Below are 25,828 nucleotides of genomic sequence, written 5' to 3'. Positions count from 1 at the left end.
ATATATGATAATTTCCATTATTGCATCGATATCAACAATTACGCTATTCACTACAATTGTCCAATTTAGAGAATTTTTTTTAACAATTACGGTAAGCGTTTCCTTTGGCCATTGATAATGCAGATGTATTCATATTGGGTCTTTCTGTCAAGTCACGTAAATAAAAATTAATAAATCACGACGTTTCGATCACAACACAAGCAATCGTCTTCAGGTGAGAGAGAAAGCTGATGAGACAAGGTCGTATATAGGCCTGAGATGGGTGTATCAAGGTAGGACGGTGGAGCTAGAGATGGTCCAACCACAGAGGCTGGGGCAGTAGACCAAGAGTATGAATTCCTGCAGTCACGAAAGCTTTAAATCAAGATGTATTCATCTTGTTATTATTACGTGTTATTATTCCATTTATAGATGTTATTTAAATCGTGGGGGGGAGGGGTGTGGGCTCATAGTTTAAACTGCAAGTGTTTAATTTGTATGTGAGTCATCTTAATCTAATTACCAGGTGAGAGTTCGTTGGGATCAGACGTCTCTGGGTCACAGAAGCAACGCGCAACACGCGACAAAAGGGGGCAAAAACGACTGCATACTAAACACGTTAAGCAAGACGTAAAATAGTTGAAATTCGTACCCGGCATTGAACGACGATACACAACGAGCACGAAAGCGTCTCTGGGGTAGAGCGATGCGCACAGAGGTTAGCGCACCGTGTTGTGAGCCCGGCGACCCGAGTTTAATTCCTGGGCCACGGCTTACATCAGCAGCAAAGTGATATCCGTGGTGACGTATAGTCCAACAGCCCTTTCATCTGCCAGTGAGTTGTTGTTTTCGTTGTTTTTTTTTACTTTTACGTGTCTACATTTGAACTTAACTTCAGTTTGATTTCTTACAAAAAACACGGAGAGACATGAAAAGCACTTATATTATAGAAAAGCACACAAACTGTCTAAGTGACGGGTCCACTGCCGTATGCACTTAGGTCAGCGAAAATGTATACTTGATATTCACACACATCCATCGTGGATGCGTATATTTCCTGCTTTGTTTACGCAAGCACATCGCATTGCCGCTCCCTTCGTGTCGGAGGATTACGTTTGTGGTGAGCAAAGTCATTAATTTATCCTTACAGAATGGTAAAATGCGCACAGTTACGTAAACAACCATTTAAAAATGTATTCAAATCCGCCTTTGGACAGAGCACATACATTTTTCAATATGAAATGTAAGAATGCAAATAATTTCAGTAGCCTATGCATAATAGATGCAAGGCACCGGATGTGTTACTTAAATTCGCGTGTTTTTAATTCACATACTTTTAAAGGTTTTGACTCATGACTTGTGAAACTTAATTTCCATAACATGCGATTCCCTTTGCCTAGCATGTGTTTAGTTAAAATTATGTATTTATTCCCCCCCTCCATCCCCTCTTATTAAATTCTGTCGAGAAACTTTAAAAAGGAAATGAGGTGCCAACAGCGGACACGCCTTTCGGCGGCACGATGGAGAGTTATTTAACTCTCACGACGGCTTCCTATAAATACCCTATTTATTTGAAACCCATCCCTCGCCGAATGCCATTTTTATTTTTGAAGGAAGCTTATTGGTTATGTCCGGAGCTGCCTGATAAACACGTATCGCGTGCGAAAGTTATGGCACGCTAAATTTCGATTTAAGGCTTTCGTGACTGCAGGGATTCATCTTCTTGGTTCTTTTGGTAAAGTCACATAGAATTGAAATAATAAAATAACAAAAATTAAACATAATAAAATTATTCTCACGACGTTTCGGCCACAATGCATGAGGACGGCTGCTTGCGTTGTGGCCGAAACGTCGTGAGAATTATTTTATTATGTTTTATTTTTATTATTTTATTACTTCCATTCTACGTGACTTTACCGAAAGAACCAAGAAGATTATGGCACGCTTTTTAACAAGTGCTCTCGCGGGCCTGACACAGCCTGGTAGGATAACCTTGCCTCTGGGCAGGGTGATTTGCTTCGTTGCTTTGTGGAGTTACCCATTGCCTGTCGATATTGTTCATGTTGGCAACAAAAAAAAACGAAAGCAACTGAAGGGCACGCGAAAGAAGCATGGAGGGATGCCCGCTTCGGAATGGCGGTGACAGACGGGGAGAGGAACACGTGGATCATAGGACGTATGCAGATCGATCACATAATACAAATTATAAATAAAAAGTAAGCGGGCTTCAGCGGGACACGTCGCGAGATGGGACGATTTGCCGATGGTCAAGGATAATAGCGGGGGGGGGGCAGGGGGGGTTTGGGGGGGCGGCAGGGGGGGGAGCGTCTTCATTGCCTCCGCTAAATGTAAGCGAGGTTCACCACGCTTCACAAAGTGGTGCACTACTATAATAATAATAATAATAGGGTTTTCCCCCTTTTTTCTGGCAACAAAACTGAAACCTTTTTACAAGGAATCATGTCTGCATTAACCACAATACTTGTGGTCAAAATGCAAAAAAACACACTTTGATAACACTGGTCAACACACTTTTTCTGGCATAATGTATTCCAACGGTTTTAAGGTAATTTTGGGGTGCCGATTCCAAATCTGGCATCAGTTCTTGTCTATCACATTAGGTTTTTGAGATATCAAATATTGCATTTTCAATAGAGCAAATCTGAGATCAGATTTGGAATCAGCACCCTGAAATTAGTCTAAAACAGCTGCATAAGTCCAGGCCAGAAATTTGTTTTTTGTTGACCAGTGTAATATATGCATTGTCCTTGAAACTGATTGGTCCACACCAGAGACAGCTTTTTTTGAGCCTCGTCTCAATTGGTGCTAGACCAGAGGACGCCAAAAGGCGTACAGCTCAAAGACAATGCACTATCAAAGTACTGAGGGCTTAGGGTGAGCATCTACATTATTAGACCTCTTTGCCAGTAACAAAATATAATAATAGGGTTTTTTCCCCCTTTTTTTCTGGCAACAAAACTGAAACCATTTTACAAGGAATCATGTGTGCATTAACCGAAGGGAGTCAAATTATGTAGATGCTTACTTTGATAGTGCATTGTCTTTGAGCTGTACGCCTTTTGACGTCCTCTGGCTGAGCACCAATTGGGTCGAGGCTCAAAAGAAAGCCGTCCCTTGGTGTGGACCAATCAGTTTCAAGGACAATGCATATATTATCAGAGTGTGTTTTTGTTTGCATTTTAACCACAAGTATTGTGTTTAATGCAGACACGATTCCTTGTAAGAAAGTTTCAGTTTTGTTGCCAGAAAAAAGGAGAAAACCCCTATTATTATATTTTGGTTCTGGCAAAGGAGGTCTGGTGATGGTGCTCTACTGTCAGGTCAGGATTTCCACAGTTGCATGCCACCGGCCTCTCCGTGAGTCCACGCGTAAATAGGAGGGTGGTGGCTTCTCTCAGCGTGGCAACTGGACCAAGAGCCAGTCGCATTGTACCGGGGGCGTCACCGAGCCGCGATGGTTTTGCAGCGTGATTGATTTTCCCCAACGTCACATCGCCGATCTATTCGCCGTGATGAGCTTCGCTGTTAATGTCATGGCGCCCGTCACCGATGCTGCTCTGCAGAGTCGCCAGAGAGCTCTGTTTCCTGGAGCAAATGACAAAAATAACCCGTTAATGATTGTTAATGAACTTCTGGATGCGGCGGTGTCAAGGAGAATTAGATTTAATAAACCGCCGTACGCACGGGCATTTGATTTCAGCCGAGTGACGACGTAAGGCTGGATACATTACACGTTGTGATGATTTACATTGTTTATCTATTGGAGATGTATTTTTTTATACTCTTTGGTTCTTTCGGTAAAGAACCAAGGTGGTTGGTGCCAGAACGATGTGCAAATAAATACGTTACATTTTTAGGTGGAGGGACAGTTTCGGGATAATTGCAAACTGCAGTTAATGCAACTGAAATGAAGTATAATAATAATTCAAATTTGTAATGCGCATTCCATCCTAAGATCCCAATGCACAATGCATGGCAAGGAGGAAACAAAAACAGAACCAGGGACAACCGACCAAACTTAAGAGGGAAGGCCACTTTAAAGAGATGGGTTTTCAAAGCAGACTTAAATATATCTACCTACTCTGATTTCCTGATTTCAATTGGCAAGGCATTCCATAGCCTGGGTGCCGTGCTAACAAAATCACAGTTAAGGCTTCAATAATGACTTCATTAAAAGTCTTCCAAAGATTCCTAAGCATTTCTACGTTAGCTTTGTCTCGTGTATTTTGAGGGGTTTTTTGGTGCTATATTGTTCAACTTTACGAGAGAGAGAAAGCAATCTAGAGGGACATCACAGAAGCGCACCCGCTAAATAATACACGCACAGAACGTGTACAGCCTCTTGTGAAATCCACTGCTCGATGAGTGTCTAGGTTTGTTGGGGGTATTTTTTTTCATACTTCACTGTACTCGTCTGTCTTTGCTGCCCATCTTGGATTTTGGATGTAGCTGGACTCTGCTGCAACTAGCCCAGGACAGACGTGCTATAGCCTATAGCACCTGTTACGCAGGGCAGTTGCCCATCCGAGCACTTATCCGGGCTCTCCCCTGCTTAGCTTCCCCCCCAGTTCTGTTCAGAGATTGAGTGCATTCCGAGTGATTTACTGAACATCTGTGAAAGGAAAGGCTTTGTATCTAATCGGATTCCTCCAGTATAAATACATATTCTGATTCTGATTTGGTCACACTCTTGGACTTAAATCCAGGGCATAGACCAGCAGCAATCGTGCGATCACAGCATGCCGCAGCTAATTTGTGACGCAAGTTTCTCTCACAGGATTATAATTTTAAATAGAAATACACTTTCAAGTGTTTCAATGAAAATAATTATTTTCTCCCTGTCCCCTAATCCATCATGATGTGTTATTGCCGGAAGAGACTGGCCAAAATCCATTACTAATTGTGTTTCTGCTGTTGTTGCACTGATCGGTTTGTGGGTTATGGTTTATTAAAACAATTTGGCTTCCATTAATTGATTCTAAAGCGTTTGTTTTTTTCCCTTTGAACTTTTATCAGAACGAAACTTCAACAAGTTTAATCATTTCACATTTCGCATGGCTTTTTTGTTTCATAAAAATATATATTGCTAATTTTGTTATGAACAAGTGGGTTGGCATTGTGCATCGATTCTTCCCCCAATTATCGTTGATTCTTAAACTCATGACACCAGCATCCAATCACGCTTGTAGTAACGCTTGTTTTTTATCATCATGCGTTTTGGTACATTTAATCGTGCGTTGTAGTATATTTAATCGTGCGTTGTGGTATATGTTTGGCAAATGTGTAAAAAGGACTTTGCTTGTAGAACCTACACCACGTCGGCTCGCCGCTGTGGATAGCTGGACAACAACGAGCTGACAGCACCCGGTTACTGGCGAGCATCAGTTCATGCGTGCCTGTCGATTATTGATTCGTTGTTTGCAAGCAACTGATGGGTTTTTGATCTTATGCAATCCATGCGTCACTTAACAATAAAATTAATGTAAAAATTGTACCCTCTTATAGTCATTGCGTCTCAATTTTGACATTGATACTCCCAGCAATAAGAGTGCGTTATTTGCCACCAAACAAGAGACACGAGTGGAGTGGTGGCACAGTGGTGAGTGCGCTCTGCACTATGTACCCAGCGAGATGAATTTGACTCCTGGCCATGGTTAGCATCAGTGGTGGTGGAGAGGGATATCTGAACTGGTCCTGGGCACCCCCACCTTTACAAATCCACACTTGCCGGTGTGGTGAAGTATGGTCAAGCAAACCTTAAAACCAACATCAGCAGTTAGTGCTTTGTCGAACTGGACCTGGGCTCTCCTATTCACAAACCTACGCTATGGTGCAGCATGAAGAGTTGTGTGACCATCAGAGGTCGCAAACGGGTTTTGATTCCTTACCCATACCCGTACCCGGCCGCACCAGGGTCGCAAACGGGTACCCGTACCCATACCCGGCCGTACCCGTACCCTACCCGTACCCGGCCGGGTACGGGTAGGGTACGGGTATCGGGTACCTGATTGCGACCTCTGGGATGAAGCCATGTTGCAGGCACTGGTGGGTTGATTCTAGGAACTTGAATTGTGAAAGAGACAAGACGTTGGGAAATGAGTGACAAACAGTTACTCACCAGTGACTCACGGCCTACCCGTACCCGTACCTGGCCGCACCAGGGTCGCAAACGGGTACCCGTACCCGTACCCGGCCGGGTACGGGTAGCCGGGTATCAGGTAGGGTACGGGTATCGGGTACCCGGTTGCGACCTCTGGTGACCATACCTCGCCACACCGGTGAAAGTGGAGGCGCCCAAGAACAGTCAAGGTATCCCTCGCCGCTGGTGTTAGCCCTGCCCAGGAACTGAACTCAGGTTACTGGGTTCATAGAGCATCGTGCTTACTATTACGCCACCCCTCCATCCCATACAAGGTATGCATTGGTAGAAAATGTATCGCGAGCGTGAGAATCGATTTTAACTGAAGATCAATGCATTGTTAACACCAGAATGTCGGGATTGTGGCATGCTTTTGAGAATGTGCACTACGGTAGTGCACGGCATTTACCTGTAGGTGCAGTTGTTCCGGATATTATTAGCCTTCTTCATTATCAAGCTATGAAGAATCATTACCAAATTACTGTGTCGACCTTTGGAGAGTGTGCGTGATCTGCTTCCTCATCAAGAGACCAGTCCCTCCCCGATACGGCGGTGTTATCTCTAGTGCATTGCAGTGAATGAAATAATCAATTCCATCAACACCTGTATCTGGGACCTCTTTTACTTGCGATTGATCTTTTTTTTCCCTTTCTCACCTCTCTCCTCCCATCCGCCGCCCCCCCTCTTTCTCTCCGCCCAACCTTCGCCTCCACCCACCCACACATGGACACGCGCCCCACGCACACGCAGTGAGAAATTCGTGGTGAGGCTCAACAAGCAAGGGATGCCCAAGAATAACGAGAGGCTGGATCGGCAGTGTGTTCTCTTCACTGTGAGTGGACGCTCGAAGGCGGGGGAGCGAGCGGGCGGGCGGGCGAGGAGGCGTAAGAGCGGGCAGGCGATAGAGCCAGCGATGTTGTGTGCCCAGGGCCGCCACCGAGAGATTTGTCGAGGCCAAGGGCAGAATACTGCCTCCATCTCTCTAGACAAAAGATTATTATTTTAAAAATATAAATTTTTTACAATGCAGGTACATAATGAAATGGCAATAATGAAATTTTCAACAAATAGAAGGCCAGGGTATAGTTGCTCCTTTTGCCCTGTCCCCCTGTGCAGTCCTCTGTGCCATCTGCCAAGGACGTTCAACGTCAGAAACTGTCTTTGTTGGGCACAAGTATTCATGATAACAACACAACGATCCCACTTACGCAAGCCTGCAATATACGTGCTGCATAATTATTGCGGGGTTTTTTTTTACCTAAAGCAATTAAATGTTATCCTGCCTGTGGTGATATAATTTTAAAAAGGTATTAACTTATTTAATTTGCTTTCGTTTTTATTCTGGTTTTTTATTATTTTAAACGATCTTGAGCTTTTTGTAATTTTCAACCGCGTGCATTTTTTATTGCAGATTTGTGTTGTCATTCATTAGGGGAACAATTTAACCTGGAAATGTGTTTTTAAACTCCGATTTAGACGAAAAAAACCCGAGCAATATTAAACAAATATTAGTTATAGAAGAAGCCGCATAGGTCATCATTTTATCACTTGAAGAATGTAAGATTGAATCATGGCCAGGTGACTCACCAATGTAGGATTGAGTCATTGCCAGGCCCACTTGCCGAGCGACTACATAATCCGTGCTTTGACAGTGACACAAAATGTAGATAAGAAATTTAAAAAACACACCATTAAACAAAACATTTTTTTATCATACCAGGTAAGGCCCACTGAGGTAATATTTCAGAAGCAACCTGACTATCACAAATGATATCTCAAATAAGTGACCTATCATCACGTGGAAATTTATAGCAGCCAAATACTCTAAACGCACATTAATTCTGAATGTGGAGGGAAAACCCGTAGCACCCAGAGAAAAATCCACAACGACCACGCTGAGAAGATGCAAACTCCAAATATACAGGTGTCAGGGTCGGGATCGAAACCACGACCACCTGCATACCAGGCGAGGGAGTTAACATCTTGCCACCGCGACACAAAGTTGTGCTAAACGCGTCTCTAACGTTTGACGTGCTTCAGCTCGTTGTTCTTGAAATAGCACCTGGGTTTATATCTAAGCTGACACTGAAGCAGAGGTGGAGAAAAACCTGCAGCTCACGGATTTTCTACCCCCCACGTGTACACCACGTCAAGACAGCCCGCAAACCAATATTTATCCATCAGTGCGAGCATCTTAGCCGAAATAATTTGGTACTTGAAGGAACATCATTTTGACCTGGCAGTAACCCCATGTTGCTAATATTCGCGCACTCATTCACTTGTCAGTTTAACACATAGGCTTTTGCGGCCATCGGATCACTCACTTGCTTGTATTACTGCATGGGCCTCTTGAAGTGACAGAAGTCACTGAGGTCTGTATGTGTGTGTGTCTGTGTGTGTGAGTGTGTCTGTATGTGTGTGTGTGTGTGTCTGTATGTGTGTGTGTGGTAGTGTAGCGGTTAGCGCTACGCTGCGCTACGAACCTGGCGACTCGGGTTCGATTCCCACTCACGGCCAACACCAGTGACGATTATCTGAACCGGTCCTGGGCCTCCCCTAGGTCGACTCAGCTTCAAATGAGTACCTGGTGCAATGTGTAAACATCGCCACTAGGGAGACAAAGGCGGCTGGGCGTGGTGTTGGCCACCCACCCCCTCGTGTGCCGTGCCGGCCTTTATAGGTGCTCGCTAACAGCACTTGCCCTTACAGTCTGTTAAGGCTATACGGGGGATCCTTGTCTTTGTGTGGTCATGTGTGGTTTGCCCACTAAATCTATATGAAAGGCCTATTTGGCCGCCCTCAGGAAGGAATAGGTTTCCCAGACCTATTCTGAAGTCTCAATCTACGCTCCTGTGTCATTAATTAAACGAAGGTTTGCAAATTTTAATGCAGCCTTAACCTTCCCTTTGCACAGGACCTTGGATACAAGGACTTGAAGCGAGACCTCTATGTCGTCGTTCACGTCGTGAGATCGGGTAAGGCTTATAATGACTTTCATTATTACGAGGATTTACTGTTCTCTTTCAATCCACTATTGGATTATGAAACGCGTGTTGTGAAACAAACTTTGCCCTCGGTGGCAGAGTGGATATGAAAGTGCTCTCTGTGTACCAGAGGTCACCTCCAGGGATCTCAGAAGTAGCTCTGTGGTCTTCAATTCGGTGGGCTCTTCTCTAGCACGAACAGTTGCACTGATTTGTGGGAGAAATGAATGGACCCTACGTGGCATGATTTGACACTGTCAACGCATTGGAATCAAAGTATTCCTTGTGGATGATAATTGTTTTGGACTGAGCGCCCCTTATGCCAGGGCATCTCAGGGCACTTTGCACGCAATGAGTGACTTACGTTACATCTAATCTCGAATGTTTGAAAGGGCACCCCCTCTGGCAGTTGTCCCTGTGCAGCACAAGGTGACTGGGCAGCTGGCCTGTAAACACTCGGGGACGGTGATGGCTCACGGGTCATTTTCGAGTAACTTTTCAAATTCGGCAAATTCGAACCCTGACGCCGCCACGGACTGTTTTAACGTGCACCGTCAAGCGGATGGCGTGTATTTTACGGTTAATGCACCAACAGTATTAACCGGGGCGGCCTGCCGGATCGGGAGAAGAACTCGCCCACCGCATCCCCCGTGTCTAACTGCGTCGACGCAGATTCAACCCGACATCTCTGCCCCCCCCCACCCCTCCCATTTTTTGCGCGTGGTGGTGACGGTGGTGGCCGTTGCTGGTGTGTGCTGTCAGGCCGAATGCTGCCCAACGACTCGAAGAAGGGCCCGTCGAACGTGCACTACCGCCGGCCCTACGGCTCGGCCGTGCTCAGCCTCAGCGAGTGGCTGCAGTCCGAGTCGGAGTGCCGTGACGAGAAGGAGTTCGTCCTCAAAGTCTACACGTACGTGCCGCCCACCGGTAGCCGGCTCGCGGGGCGACGCCTGCCTTGTCCCGCCCACGTGGCGCAAGCGGGGCTCAGCCGCGCCGCACTACGAACCCGGTGATCCTGGGTTAGACTCCCGCTCAAGGGGTCAACGCCAGTGATTATTATCTGAACCGGTCACGGGTTTCCCCTCTGTCAACTCGGCTTTAAATGAGCACCTGGTGCGGTGTGTGGTAGACATCGCCCAGCAGGAGACAAAGGCGGCCGGGCGTGGTGCTGGCCACCCACCCCCTCGTGTGCTGTGCTGGCCTTCATAGGTGCTCACTAACAGCACTTGCCCCAAAAGTATGTTCAAGCTATACGGAAGATCTTTGTTTTGTTGCCATCAACATAATCTTCATCATCTTCCGTGGTCAATCCACTCCTAGATGAAGGCCCTCATCAAGGCATCATCATCCCTCACTGTTCTGAAATGCGGTAATCCACCCAACACCTGCGTATCTTCGCTACATCTCTGCTCCATCTCCGCGGGGAACGTACTGTTTCGCTGCCACTCCGTTGTTGCTCTCACCCACGATCCATCTTCCTCGCTAAGCCGCGATGTCTTCTGCCCAAACCCACTTTCTTTTCCTGACGTTTAATGTGATTTCTGTGACGTGCGTGTCGTCACTAATCCACACCTTCCTCTCGCTGCCCCTCAGTATAATTTCGAACGTGCATCTTCTGCATACGTCTTTGTGTACCTTTGGGCATATTTTCACATTTTCATCACGAGTGCCCACGTCTCTGACCCATATTGTTACTGGTAAATGCGCAGCGATTTTAAACTTTCGTAAAAAAAAAAAAATCGGTAACGTTGCTTTTCATCATCGAGTTCAGCTTTCCAAAAATCTCTCCAACACCACTCTCATCAAAACACACCTATCTCCCTTTCGATGGTAATGGTTCAAGTTCAAGTCGATTTTTTTTAACCATGCAGTGAGAACTCAAGGGACCAGGATGAGCCTCATATGCAAGAGTGATCTGGGTCACCAAAATGACAAAAGAAAAGCATATAAAGTTGCAACAATGAAGCAAACACATCAACAAAGTGTTGTTTCATGACTCGGAAGTAAATTGGGTTTGCACGGTGTGTTGTTCAGCATCCTGTCTGAAGTTTTGCCCCACGGGCTAGGAGCTCATCAAGGAACTGAACAGACTCCATAGCCAGCTCCTGAGGAAGCTCCCGGCATGTGGAGTGAAACGTCGGACGTCATCCCGAACAACGCGCGGCTTAACCTGCAAGTGCATCAGCCGGAGAATCAGCGCAACAGCGAACGCCTACGCAGTGGATAATTTTGTGTTAACGTTTGGCTTACGTTTAAGCAACGAGGTGGTCTGCGATCATCGCCATCGGTGCCATCATCACCGCTGCTGTCGTCGTTACCACGGTCGCCAATAACACGCTCATTGCTTGTGGATGCCTGCGCCCTAATTAAGTTGGTGCTCTGAGGCTCACGCTCAGCTGTTTTTATTTTTTTATTATCTCCGACGAAATTAGAGCAGTCAAATAAATTCCGTGAGATCTCTACGACAAAGAGCCCGCCATCTGGGCTGAGGATTAAGTTTTGCCACGGGGCATCCGGTAACTGTCCAGATGGGAGCGAGTGGCCAGAATGTATCGTTGTTAATTCTTGGTGTCGGGGTTCCTCCACCTGAGATTTGCTTTTCGCATTCACGTAGCCAGTGCTGACGTTTTTTCACGTCGGGGCCAGGTCGCTTCTGAAAAATAGCCTTACCTGGTGAAATAAAATCATTTGTAGTTTATAGTTTGGAAAGTGAGAGTGAAACAACACCGGGCTGTCTGCACGTGTCACGCACTGCCACACGTGACAGCTGCACAAGCCCAAGGGCCCAAAGTGCCAAGCGGCCATCAACAAGCAGCACAGTCAAGTTCTAATAGATACGTATTATCGGTACGTTTCGTGGATCGAGCGAGGTTATAACACGCAACTTGGGAAAAATAGATGATGGGAGGGTTTCCCAAAGGCAAAAAGTGCGAGTGAAAAGGACAGAGGGAATGTTGTGACCCGCAGTGCGGTGGCGGTTCAACGCAGTGCGGTGGTTGAGAGGTAGCGGTCGGTGTCTGGTGGACCCGAGTCTTCAACGTGGGTGGTAGGAATCAGTGGGGGCTTCGTCACAATCTTAAATTGTGTTTCGATTAAGTTATTATTTTTTCAATCTCCCGTGAATCTAGTGCCTACGTTGGCTGCGCGGTTCATTGTAAAAAAACTCTATTCAACATCCGCTAATCGTAAACAAATGATCATCACACCTACAACTCGGCGCAAGCATCGCGAGCGCAATAATCCCTCTTAACTTAAGGAATTGTTGCATCTTCTTAGGTTTTTTCGGTAAAGTCACGTAGGTGAAAATTTTAAATTAATAAAAGTAAAATAAAAATAAAATAAAAATCACGGCGTTTCGCAGGCAACACAAGCTTTGTGTTGCCTCCGAAACGTCGTGATTTTATTTTTATTTTACTTTTATTAATTTAAATTTTTCACCTACGTGACTTTACCGAAAAAACCTAAGAAGATGAATGCTTGCAGTCACAAAAGCTTCAAATCTAGAATTAATCGTTGCATCGTTGCATGCCGAGTCAGCCACCCACCTGCTGGGCATGGAAGAGCCTCAAGGAGGAGGTACAGCAAGTTGGTCGCTGTAATGTAGGTGCAGCAGCGGTATTTTATCGTGGTCTCATTTTCCACGTGGTTTTTGACTCACCCTTGAACGAGTCCCTGGTTCAGGGTAAACATCAGCACTGGGGTGGCGTGGTGCTTCGTTATGGCATTAACAGGTGCCCGCTGAAGAAAGCACTTTCCCCAACAGTCCAAAGAGACTGTACGGGGGTGGGTGTCTTTCGTATGCACCCTAACAGCACTTTCCACGGCAGTCGATTACGAGAGTAAACAGAGGGTTGTTTTTCATTTGTGCGGTGGATGCTTTATTTCGTGTTACATTTCCTTTCTTTCCTAGGTGCAACAATGAAAACGAGTGGCATCAAATCCAGGACAATATCATAAAGAAATCCAGCACCAAGTACAACCCAGCCTCTTCCAATTACGGTGAGACCTGTTCGTGATGCAAAGCAACATTATCACATTACTTACAGGAACTGATCCAATTATATACACCACCGATGAGGTCCTTGAGATCTTGTGATCTCCTTATTAGTATTCCGAGGTCAAGGCTCCTTTCCTGGGGTGATTGGGCTTTTGCCAGTGCAGCTCCAAGACTATGGAATGCGTTGCCTCTGATAATTATTAGACAATCAGAATCTTTAGTGCTATTTAAATCTGCCCCTGAAAACTCACCTTTTAAAAATGGCTTTTCCCCCCATAGTTTTGGTCGTTTGCGCTGCTGGCTCTGTCTTATTTTCCTGCTTTCCATGCACGGTGGCGAATTTGGATCCTTGCGTGAAATGCGCCTTACAAGTGTAAATTATTATTGTTGTTGTTTTTAATGTCATCGCTTCGTTGGCCACTCGTGTCTCTCGCGTGCCGAGGATGTTTTCTCGGTTCTGTTGTCGGATAATCCAGGCCTCGCCGTGCTGCAATTCTGATTGTGAGTGCAGATGCACTCACTCATCGGGCCTGTCTTCCGCAGAGCATTTGAAGATTTGCGGCTCATTTTTTGAGAAGGCAAAATGAAATGAAACAAAAACGAACGAACAAAAATAATCATTATTGTGCATCACTGAAATCCACAGGAAAAATAAACAAACAACCACAACAACCAATTCGTTCAGGCTGCCTCTTTTTTATTATCAAAAAGTGTAGGGAAAAATCCGTTGCACAGTCGTTCATGGAAACACATTGAAGAGTGGTGTTGCCTGTGGCAATAGATCGCAGTGCTACAATGTCATCAAAAAACATAAACTTCCAGTTTCTTGTTTTTGTTTCTTGAGTGTCAAATCATTTTAAATCCAAATAATAATTCCTCTTTCTTGTGTCTGGCATGACACATGGACGGTTTTTTTTATGTGCGCACGCACACACACGTGGGTAAGTCACTTAGGAGACTTATCCTGCGGTGAAGTGACTCAAGAGTAAGCGGTTGGAACTGTGTCGCTGCGTTGTGCGGAAGCGTCTGCTTTTTACCGGTACCTTCTGTGATGTCTTACAACGGCGTGGAAAAAAACTGCTCGGGACGCGGAGGTTGAATAATTGATAGGGTGACGAGGAAACGAGAGGTCGGGAAGCCGTCTCGTGGGACGGCGGAGTGAGTGGTGGAAATCAGCAAAGCCTGGCTCCTACGCAGCCAAGCATATCAGCCAATTGGCACGGGGGCATTCGCTCAAGGGCTTGGAGTGTTGCTTTTGATGCAAAACCACAAAGGACTTGACGTGTGAGAATTCGATTCTAAATTTTAACCGTTATTGTTTTCTTCGCAACGCTGCCGCGTGAATGTGATGGCACTTTTGGCGTTCTCTGGCCTGACACTGGTGAGACTAGGACCTGATGAAGGCTGTCTCTGGTGTAGGCCAATCAGTTTCAAAGTCAATGCCCATCTATTACACTGGTCAACAAAAAATAATAATTCTGGCCTGGACTTTTGCAGCTGTTTTAGACTAATTTCAGGGTGCTGATTCCAAATCTGATCTCAGATTTGCTCTATCACATCTCATTTTTATGCTATCGGCATACCCCATTTTCATTGATTTTACCCGAAATTAACTCTGTCACTTATGATTGTAAGTTGTTGCGAGTCAGTGACTGCTTTAGTGTTAAAATATGGTGCTGTATTTTTAGGATAGTGTGTTTATAATATAATTGTATGTAGATATCCACATTTATTTAATATTTTTCTTCTGCAGTTTTCATTGAAAATGCAATATTTGATATCTCAAAACCTGATGTGATAGACAAAAATTTATGCCAGATTTGGAATCAGCACCCCAAAATTACATTAAAATCGTTGGAATACCTTATGCCAGAAAAAGTGTGTTGACCAGTGTTATCGAAGCATGTTTTTGTTTGCATCCTCACCACAAGTACTTGCGGTGAATGCAGGCGTGATTCCTTGCAAAAGGTTTATAATTGGTGTTTGAACATCTTAACAACTGTTTTATTGGCACAAAGGGTACAACTTATTCTTATTTTTTCACGCATTGGTCATCTTTGTAATTATCCAGGCGAGTGCATCATACTCTGTCGAAACACTGAAGAAAATTACAGACGATTGTGTTGTTTTGTACGATTTTTCGTGATGCCGCTGTGTCCGTTAAACGATGTTTGAAAACGACTTGCTGACTCAAACGCTCGGCGGCTGTCATTTGAAGGATCGCGTGCGGATGAGATGGTTTCACATCTGTCTGCACTTTAGTCCAAGGCTCGTCGTAATTTTAATTTGCTGCTGCTGCCTGGGACATCCTTAAACACCTGCTCCATATGGTGCTCCGATATGTGAACTGAAAAGTGCTTTATAGATAACAGGCCTTGTTATCAGTCTTGTGCCTGTTTCCAGTAAAGCAGGGCGCTGCAGGGATGTCAAAAAACATAATCAGGCCATCCTGGAAGAAACCTGTGCAATGTCAGTTCTTTTTCCCTCCGCTTTTTTTTAAGGACCGATTAAATCACCGAGATACGAGCTGAGTAATGGCATCGCAGTGCCCTCCCCCCGTGCCCTCATTTCAGCTCGGTAATTGGCCATCGTTTCCCCACCGCCAGCCTCCCGTTGGCCTCCTTCTCCGTGGTGTCAGGCATAAAATGAGTCCCGCGGAGGTCATTTTTCACGACCGACGATGGAGCAAAACAAAGCCTCCGCGGGTTTAGGCTCGCGGAAAGCTGGCTGCATTGACGCAGCGGTAGGGGTGGGGGGGGGCGGCTGGGGGAAATATGATAACGAGATTCCAGTGTGGTCACGGGTGCTGTTCGGCAGAACGGGAAAAAAAATGCTCCTCGCGACCGCCTTTGTCAATGACATCCATTTTTCGACGTTTGTCCTCAAGTGGTCATCTCGGGCTTTGTTTTTTTCCTGTCCCCTCCGTGACCGATCAGCAGGAGGCTTAGTCGATTAGGATGATTTGCTGTTAATCTCCAAAGACTTTGACTTTGACCTTACCTCAGGTGAGTTGTTAGGTTTTTTTTTGTGTGTCTAGAGGACGTCAGTCCTGTGTCTGTCTGCTTATCGCAACTGGCTGCCACCTTGTCATGCATGGTGTTCAAGAGATAAATCCAGCCGTCGTTCAAGTTACGATTTAACAATAAAAAAAATACACGTGGTGTTTGTGGCTGAAGGGTAATGTGACTGCAGCTCCCAGCTGCTGTGGAACACTGCCTTTGAAGTGCTCTTGTGAAAGTATTTATTTGGGGCATGTTTCCATCGCGGGCGTTGTTCGATTTTCTTATCTGGAATTTATATAGTTGAAGACTTGTCCACTAAAATGTTAATGCTGTGAATGGAAGAAAAAAAAGAGCGGAAATGTATTTTTCTAATCACATAAAATATTGTATACGGTATCATTTGTCAACTTTTAAAGCGCTTCTGACACAGGATGTTTGTAATTTTAATAACTTCAATCTAATTTCTTTTCAAATTGTCCCCCGTTTGTTTTATTTGATGTAATCCTGGAGAATTTTAGTTTTTACAGGATTTTGTTCAATATCTGCCTCCCGACTATAACACAATGTGTACAACACCTGCGTTGTAGCAGCCGTTGCGGGCATGATGTGACGGAGAATTGACAATCTCAATATTTGCCAACGCAAGCGATAAAAGCAGTGGCGTGAAGATGCAGTTGCTAAGGTTTGTTAGTATAATAATAATAAACATCAAATAATGTTCCATCTGGCTTGAAATATCATCATCAGCCGTAGTTAATCCACTGCTGGATGAAGGCCTCCCGAAGCCTCCGCCACCTCTCACCATCCTGCGATAGAACGATCGACGAAGCACCACCGGCACACAGCTGATGTCATCACTCAATCTCCTCGGTGGACATCCTCACAGGCACATTCCACTCCTTGGCTGCCACTCCATCCTCACTCTTGATCATAAGCCAGGGGCGGTTTCTTCATTAGGGCGATTGGGCGACGCACCACCAATGTCATTCAACCACAGAGTCACGCTAGCCGTCACTGTCAGCCTCTGGATATAGTCCAATCAGCGTCATGTCACATTCTGTGGAGTACCGCCTCTATTTGGGCGATTTCACTACGGCTGAGAATCGCCCCGAGTGGCCCCATAGACTTACATTCAAAGATGTTTTTTTTCGAACGGGGGCGCTGCAATGCATTCTCTATGGCTTCCGGGAGGGCTCGCCTTAACGTGCTTACGTCATCATACGTGCTAACGTCATCATAGGTAAGCACGTTTCATCCAACAATATAATTTATCGCCACCTAGTGGAATCTTTAATAAATAAACTTGAGTGGTTTGTTTTAATAGTGAGTATATATACAAACAAGATGTATTGTAAGAGTCACTTTATTTTTCATTAATATTAAAGAAGTGAAGTTGCCTTTACATGCTTAAGCTGTTAATTTATTCATTGCATGGGTGGGCCTTATCAATCATCCAGACATTTGCCCCCCCTGAGAGATTTTGCAGGAGCCGCCACTGTCATAAGCCACCATCCCTTCTCGTCTCACGTCCTTCCCAAGCCCACTTCTGAGCAGTTTTAATGATGTCCTCAACCTGCGTATGTTTTCGAATCCACGTGCTCCTCTTTCTGCCTCTCAATGTAATTACCGAGCATGCATCTCTCCGTGATTTTGTGCAATTTTCAGTTTTTTATTCATCCGTTTGTTTTTGTTCGTAACCGTATGTCTGAACTAGGTCATCGTAGGAAGTAAGAACTGATTATAATGCCCAGTTTCCTTTCATTATCAAGTCCAGCTTTCCAAACGCATTCCAACATGCTCTCAACCACTGATTTATTTTCTAATTTTGAGTCCAGTCCACGTTCAATAGCTCTCCCGGCTACGCACATCCTGCTGCGTGTTCTCTTCATGTGGGGAGCGGTGGCGCAGCGGTTAGCGCGGCTGCGATACGAACCCAGCGACCCGGGTTTGATTCCCGCTCATGGCCAACGCCTGTGGCGATTATCTAAACCGGCTTTGGGCCTCCCATAGGTCGACTCAGCCTCAAATGAGTACCTGGTGCAGTGTGTAGTAAACATCGCGGTATTGGCCACCCACCCTCTCGTGTACCGTGCCGGCCTTCGTAGGTGCTCGCTAACAGCACTTGCCCCAACAGTCTGTTAACGCTATACGGGGGATCTTTGTCTCTTCATGCGGCACACACGTGGTGTCTTTATCCAGGAGGTAAAACGGACATTTTCATTGCATTTCCATGATAACATAATACAACTTTTTTTCATTAGGACAAATAGCTTTTTGTGACTTTACATGACCGTATTATAATGTCCATTTTATGTATGACCAGGCCTCTACGTACAATGAATTGCTTTTAAAGCACACTTTGACATATTCTAATACCGTAAAATATATATACTGTAGTATTAATTACTCCCGCGTGCATTATCTATATGAAGATAATAATTCTTGAAAATCGCATTAAACTTAATCTAAGGAACTGGAAACAATGTGACTGGGATCAAAAAGCAATTATGACCCTTAATATTCAGTCACGGCAACGTCGTGTGATCCACACTCATTATTACTTTTCCTGCTGCCATCGTAACTTACAATATAAATCTCATGCCATCGTAACTTACAAATATCCCCCCCACGTAGCCTTATTACAGACTGTGAGAATAGGTTTTCCCCTTTTTTCTGGTAACAAAACAGGTGTTGAGACGTTAAAACACCAAACTGAAACCTTTTACAAGGAATCAAGTCTGCATTAACCACAAAACTTGTGGTCAGAATGCAAATCAAAAACATTCTCTGATAATGCATGCATTGTCTTTGAAACTGATTGGTCCAGACCAGAGACAGCTTTCTTTTGACCCTTGTCTCAAAACGGCGTTAGACCAGAGGACGCCAAAATAAAATCAACTTGAGCTTATTTCAGACTGTTGAAGCAAGCGCTGTTTGCGAGTAGCACCTATGAAGGCCGGCACGGCGCACGAGAGGGGGTGGCCGGTATTTACACATCGCACCAGCTACTCATTTGAGGCTGAGTCGACCTAGAGGAGGCACAGGGCGGGTTCAGATAATCGTCACCGGTGCTGCTGGTGGCCATGAACGGGAACGGCAATCGGTTCGCCCGGTTCGTGGCGCGGTGCGTGAAACTGCCGCGCCACGAACCTGCAGTGCTCACGCACGCAGACTCCCCTGTGACCGTGTGGATTCTGCAAGTGACCTTGGTACCGGCGGCAAACCGGACGAGGTGCAGCGACGCATCAATTCCTCGGTTAAGAATTCTGTTTTCGATTAAAAGCTTAATACGAATTGTTACGTTCAGGGTACGTTCGTCGAACACCCAGGTCGCCCTTCCAATTGATACTCATCCTGGCCTCTTCAGTCTTCACCTTTCTCTTGGTTCTTTCGGTAAAGTCACGTAGAAAGAAAGTAAATTAAATAATAGAATACGACGTTTCTATTGCAACACAAGGAATCGTCATCAAGTAGAAAAACAAACCTAGTGAACTTAGAAATAGAATGCAATACAACACAGAGAGTCGGCTAACACAACAGTCAACACGCTACCTGGTTGATTACATTCTTCCAAAGATTGCTAAATTTGAGAGAGAGACAAACACATACACGGAGACACACAGACAGACACACAAGCAGAGCGAGACAACACAGAGACACACAGAGAGGGATAACACAGAGAGAGAGACAACACAGAGACACACAGAGAGGGACACACACATAGAAACACAGTCTCTCTACGTGACTTTACCGAAAGAACCAAGAGTCATTCCTGCAGTCACGAAAGCTTCAAATCAAGTTCTCACCTTGTCAAACAAAATCAACTTGAGCTGTAAAAGTTTGCCGATTATTTTAGACTCACGTCCGCTCCTCTTTGTGCGGCGCAGTGGCGTAGCGGTTATGCTATAAAACGTCAACGATTTGACTTACATATGTACAATTTCATTTTATATTAGGGCAGTGTTGTTGTCAGTGTGCTGGGTTTTCACTCGCATGAGACTTCTTGCTGTGAGGAACGAGTCTTCCCCGCTGGGCTACCCTGTCACCCCACCACCCTGCCACCCCACCACCCTGCCACCCTGCCACCCTGCCACCCTGCCACCCTGCCACCCCGCCGCCCCGCCGCCCTGCCACCCTGCCACCCTGCCACCCAGCCACCCTGCCACCCTGCCACCCTGCCACCCTGCCACCCCGCCGCCCCGCCGCCCTGCCACCCTGCCACCCTGCCACCCTGCCACCCTGCCACCCTGCCACCCTGCCACCCAGCCACCCTACCACCCTGCCACCCTGCCACCCCGCCACCCTGCCGCCCTGCCGCCCTGCCACCCTGCCACCCTGCCACCCTGCCGCCCCGCCGCCCTGCCGCCCTGCCACCCTGCCGCCCTGCCACCCCGCCACCCCGCCACCCTGCCACCCTGCCGCCCTGCCACCCTGCCACCCTGCCACCCCGCCACCCTGCCACCCCGCCGCCCTGCCACCCTGCCACCCCGCCACCCCGCCGCCCTGCCACCCTGCCGCCCTGCCACCCTGCCACCCTACCGCCCGGGTGTAATGTCGTCTATGTGCGAGCTGCTCACGGGATTGGCTGATGGTCCCACAGCAGCGCTGCTGTTTTGGCATTTCCACCCAGGATTCAACGTATTTGTCCCACTTCTCCGCATGACTTGGCCTGATTACCTAAATTGTCTCTTGTCTTATTTTTTATTTTATTTCCAAGACACGGACATGGGCGGGGGGGGGTCGCTGTCAGTACAAAGCACTCTTGTCTGATATTGCGCAATAGGAGGGCCTCACACAAAGAGACGTAGTGACTTTCGGTGGTAATCGCGAGACATTCTCGACGACGTTAATTTCAAAAGGCATTTGCTGTCCGTTAGAAAAATAACTTACGGTGTTCATTCGTCATAGCGTTGCGCTTCACAAGGATGACGAAAATAGCAAGCATATTCATTGTGTCTGTGATCTGTATCTCAAATTTAAAATTGTTTAATTTACAGGACTGCGTGACTTTACTGATGGATGAAGGCCTCCTTCACTTTGATGTCAGTCTTAGGCTTGTTTGACCATACTTCACCACGTTTTGCCTTGTGCTGGTTGGTAATGTGGGTGGGGGGCAGAGCAGAACAAGGACTGATGTTATTAAATCTAAATAATCGATTCCTACACAAGCTATGCATTCGAAGGCTAGCCATCAAACAAAGGCGGCCACTGCATCGCATGATTTCAGATGCGCTTCTGCAGCTGTCTGGAATGCTCTTCCTTCCGATATTAGAAATCCACTGGAGCTATGCATTTTAAAATCATCATCGAGATTGACAAAATAATTTATTGAAACTGATTTTTGTGTTTAGCTTGTTGTCCTTCCCCCGCGCACCGCCGATTAGCACGGTTGGCTACGTACGGTGCGAAAGAGGTTCAACAAACATACATACAACCTCTCCAAAATGACTGAAAGCATTGGCATTCGTAGGCATATGACCAACTTCTCAGAAATTCATCGCGTGCATAAAATGTGTGTAATTAATTACTCTAATTCGTTGGAACGTATGCGTCGTTAATTGCCTGCAGAATAGCATTTTAAACAAGTCAATATGTCATTAACACACTGGGACGTGAACCCAATGGCCTGGATTAAATTCGCGGCCATGGCTAACAACCGCCTGTTCGCCCGTGATGGCCTCGGCTGTGTGAGTTGTAAACGCGCTGCCCACGGGCACCGCTTGAACCTCTAAAGACACCAAACTGCAGCGCAGAGCTCAAAGCGTACCAACCAGTCTTTGCATCGCCACTCCGTTTGTGCAAGAGCAGTAGCAGAGAGACAGCTTGCGTTCAATCGCGTCAAATATTTCCGCGCCATTGTGGAAATCGCGATTCCACAAAATTGGGGGTGGGGGGGGGCAGGGGGTTGAGGGGGGGCGAGATGTTAACTCCCTCGCCTGGTATGCAGGAGATCATGGGTTCGATCCCGACCCTGACGCCTGCTGTATAATTGGAGTTTGTGTGTCTCTCTCTCCCCGTGGTCGCGTGGATTTTTCTCCGGGTCCTTCGGTTTTTTTCCCCTCCCCATTTAGAATCAACAATCACGTGTGTAGAGTATTTGGCTGCTACAAATTCCCACGTGATACGCCACTTCACTTGAGCTATCGTTTGTGATAGCCAGGTCGCTGCTTAAAAGAAAAGCTGTATACCTCAGTGGTGCCTTGTTAAAATAAAAAACATAATCATTTGGTGTTACGTTTTGTAAAGGTGCTGGCCTTGTTTCTGCGTAATAATTGAGCTCATAATGTGCACCACGTGACAGCGGCTGCCTTGTGCTGCACCTGAGGAATATGTGAAAGTGACAGGCTATTAAAAATGAAACTGCACATATGGATTGGGATTTCGAGGCTTCCCTTATCCCCAGCACTCGATACATCTGTTGCTTGCTGTCGGCCACATCGACGGTTACAAATGTTCTGTCATTGCGCACCAACATAAACGCTTATTTCCTCCATAAATGGAAGATGGACTCTCCAAACTGCGAACGCTGTGAGGTGCAATCCCCAAGGCGTAGATCACCGATGACTGCCCGATTCAGCGCGCGTACTCTGGTGGAACGAGTGGACTCCACTCAGATACCACCCCGGATACTATAGAATGGGCGTAGAGAATAAAATAAAATACAATCATCGCCCGTTGCTTTTCTTCAAATGCCGTATGACAGAAAGTGATTTTTGTTTTACTGAACACATTTTTCAATAAGACTTTGGCCCTAAAATAAAATCTATTTAATGGGCGACAGATGTATGTATGTTGAACTTCTTTTGCGCCGTACGTAGCCAACCGTGCTAATCGGAGGTGCGGGGGAAGGGCGACTGCGGGGGCTCGAGGGGGAAGGGGCTTCCCCTGTTAACATTTTGCAGCGATGATTATAATAATTTATATGTATAAGGCGACCTTTAAACAATGGATTATTCTAACTCCGTGCCATGTAAATGAAGAAAATAAGTGAGAAGTAACCGTGGAGAGATAGACTAAAGAGACGAGATAAATTAGCACGGTTGGCTACGTACGGTGCGAAAAAAGTTCAACATACATACACACGAAGCGACAGGGAGCTTTGTTAAATAGGTGGTGGGGTTCTTCAGTCGGGACTTAGAAGTCTCCATCGACTCCCCTCCCCCCGCCGGCTCTGATGAGTCCCGGCGTGCCCGCTGACACCGTCGATGCCCATTGTGATGACGTCCACAACGTCACGATGATGTTGCAATGTACGATGTGAGGGAGGATGTGGAATGAAAAAATATTTAACATAAAAAAATGAGAAGTCAACGGCGTCCAAGAGAATTCCAGAGCTTGGGCGGCTTGCAGACAAACGCGCGGCGGTCAGCCCACGGTCGAAGCCCGGGGCGCCGTTGCGCTGAGCGGTGGCACGGTCGGTCGGTGAATCAACGAGTCGCATTTTACATTTTCACGGAAGAGTGTTAGGGGTTGTTTATTTTACGCCGCTGTTAGCGTCCATACGTACGGGGTTTTTTTTACTCGCACTCAAAGAAAAATAATATCGGCAATGAACAAACCACTTTGCGTCAAAAACAAGTTACTTAACATAACATTTGAGTCGGCAGTGGTGCTGGCCCGTTCAAGGCCACGAGAAGAATTGACTGAATTTCTGGGATATCGCAGCCTCTCATGGAAACGGCGGTCACATGGACCCATGTATGTACGCACAAGGCAAATACGGCGATGGATTCTCGCACGCCATAACGCAAATGCCGGTATGAGTGACGAATCGAAGCTAGTCGGAAAATCGATACGTCATGACACTCCTAGTCAGGCGTGGTGGAGTACGCAACTTTGCTTGCTGCTGCTGTAAGAACTGCCCAATCATCACGACACTAAAGCAACAACGACAACACCAAAGCATTCGTAGCTTTTATGTAAAGTTCCTAAGGGACACCATATCGATTTGGTGTCATACACTCTTGCTATTGTGTGGCTTCTCAAAAAGAGGTCCGTCCAATCCCTCTTAATGCCTCAGTCGATACTCACTAAACAGCCAGGTTCGCTCAGCGATAGAGTGAGTGGCATGCAAGCAGAAGGTCAAAATTCACAATAAAGATTTTTGGGGTTAGATCGCGTAACCCTTCACCACGCGACACAGTCAGGAAGGTTTGTCACGTCAACAAAACGTGCCAATTAGTTACCACTTCAGCCCAACGGTGTGTTGGAGAGTAAATCCACAACATTTACAATGTGGACAAAGCTTACTGGCTGTGTCGGGTGGTGGAGGGTTACGACACATTTTGAATAATATTGGTAGTCTTTGCTTTTTTGGGTAAAGTCACGTAAGGTAAAAAAATAAAATAAATTAAATCACTTTACCGAAAAAACCAAAGAGTATGAATCCTTGCAGTCACGAAAACTTCAAATCTACAAATAATATTGGTCACGAAAGCCTATGTCGAGGGTCATAAGTTTGAAGTTCTGATTGGGGGTTGACTCAACCCATCATCCGTCCGGGGTCGATAAAACCGAGTGCAACTTTGTGTGAAAGTCAACAGTAGTTTTCCGCTATACATATATATACTCTCGCCGTCCCATCGTAGAAATGTGGAATTTCTGCCACTGCCTAGGGGCTGTAAATATGAGATGGTCACCGTTTCATTTCAGCGGGAAATCCCTGAAATACGTTTTTTATTTTAATGTTCACCAAATCACCGAACAAAGTGGTCCTCGCTAAAGGCCACTACGGCTGCAATGTGTCGTTGCCTTGTGCTGTTGTTGTTGTCGTCGTAGTTATCTTTGTTGTGATTGTTGTCATTGTTGTTGTGATTGTCGTGATTGTTGTCATTGCTGTTGCCATTGTTGTTGTCGTCGTTGTCGAAGTTGTTGTTGTCGACATTGTTGTCGTCGTTGTTATTGTCGTCGTTGTGATTGTTGTCGTTGCTGTTGTCATTGCTGTTGTTATTGTTGTCGTAGTTGTTGTTGGCGTTGTTGTTGTCGTCGTCATTGTTTTTACCATTGTCGTAGTTGTTGTCTGTGTTGTTGTCGTAGTTGTTGTTGTTGTTGTCGTCATTATTGTCGTCGTTGTCGGTGGTGATCGCTGACGATGTTTGGCCCCTTCTCGTGTCCCCAGGGCTGATAGTGTCACTGCAGATGCTGCATGGAGAGATGGACCAAATGAAACGCGAGCACCCCACCATCTTTACCCGCGGCGTGCCTTTCGCAAGGAAACTCGGCTTCTCAGACGTCATCATGCCAGGTCTGTACGCACGTCCGTTGCAGGCAGGTTGTGTTGCTGTTTCTGTGTTGTTGTTTTTTTCGTTTTGCATGCATGCGTGTGTTGTTATTTACTGTCCGTGCATCTGCTGCGTGAGCAGGAGGAGGAGTGGTAGGTAAAGCATTCCACGTCAGAATGTATCCACCAGGGAGCTCCTTGTGCCGGGGCCGTGTGCTCGGCTTTATTGTTTTGAGAATCCATTTTGTTCAGGTGCGTCGTCCGCTTGCGCTGAATACTAATGGGGCATTTACGTTTCGCCCGATCTCTCTGTGTCCCGGCCCGTCCACCGGTTCTGGCCGAACATCGACGCCCAGCCCCCCCCCCCCGCGCCCCGCATTAAAACGTGTGAACGCGTTTACGCGCGCAGGACGTGCTGTACCGGAGCGGATTATCTCGTGTCTTTCTTTTCTTATTCATTCCCCTCTCTCGTTCCACGCTAATGCC

At 46.2% G+C, this 25,828-nt stretch overlaps 1 protein-coding gene across 10 annotated transcripts in view; it reads left to right on the top strand.

The window, feature by feature from the left end:
• The window catches only part of DOCK3 (dedicator of cytokinesis 3), a 225,305-nt gene that overhangs the window by 120,025 nt on the left and 79,452 nt on the right, over positions 1-25,828 (top strand). For all 10 annotated transcript variants that reach the window (XM_078874837.1, XM_078874835.1, XM_078874834.1 and 7 more), the window contains exons 10-14: positions 6,890-6,971; positions 9,054-9,114; positions 9,886-10,033; positions 13,034-13,122; positions 25,241-25,366. In XM_078874837.1, the coding sequence (XP_078730963.1) occupies positions 6,890-6,971; positions 9,054-9,114; positions 9,886-10,033; positions 13,034-13,122; positions 25,241-25,366 (506 nt within the window). The remainder of the gene's footprint in view (positions 1-6,889; positions 6,972-9,053; positions 9,115-9,885; positions 10,034-13,033; positions 13,123-25,240; positions 25,367-25,828) is intronic.

Source organism: Lampetra fluviatilis, chromosome 40 (genome assembly GCF_964198595.1).
Source record: "Lampetra fluviatilis chromosome 40, kcLamFluv1.1, whole genome shotgun sequence".
Classification (NCBI taxonomy): Eukaryota; Metazoa; Chordata; class Hyperoartia; order Petromyzontiformes; family Petromyzontidae; genus Lampetra; species Lampetra fluviatilis.
Note: the sequence above shows the minus strand (reverse complement) of the source record. Positions and strands in the feature narration are given on the sequence as shown.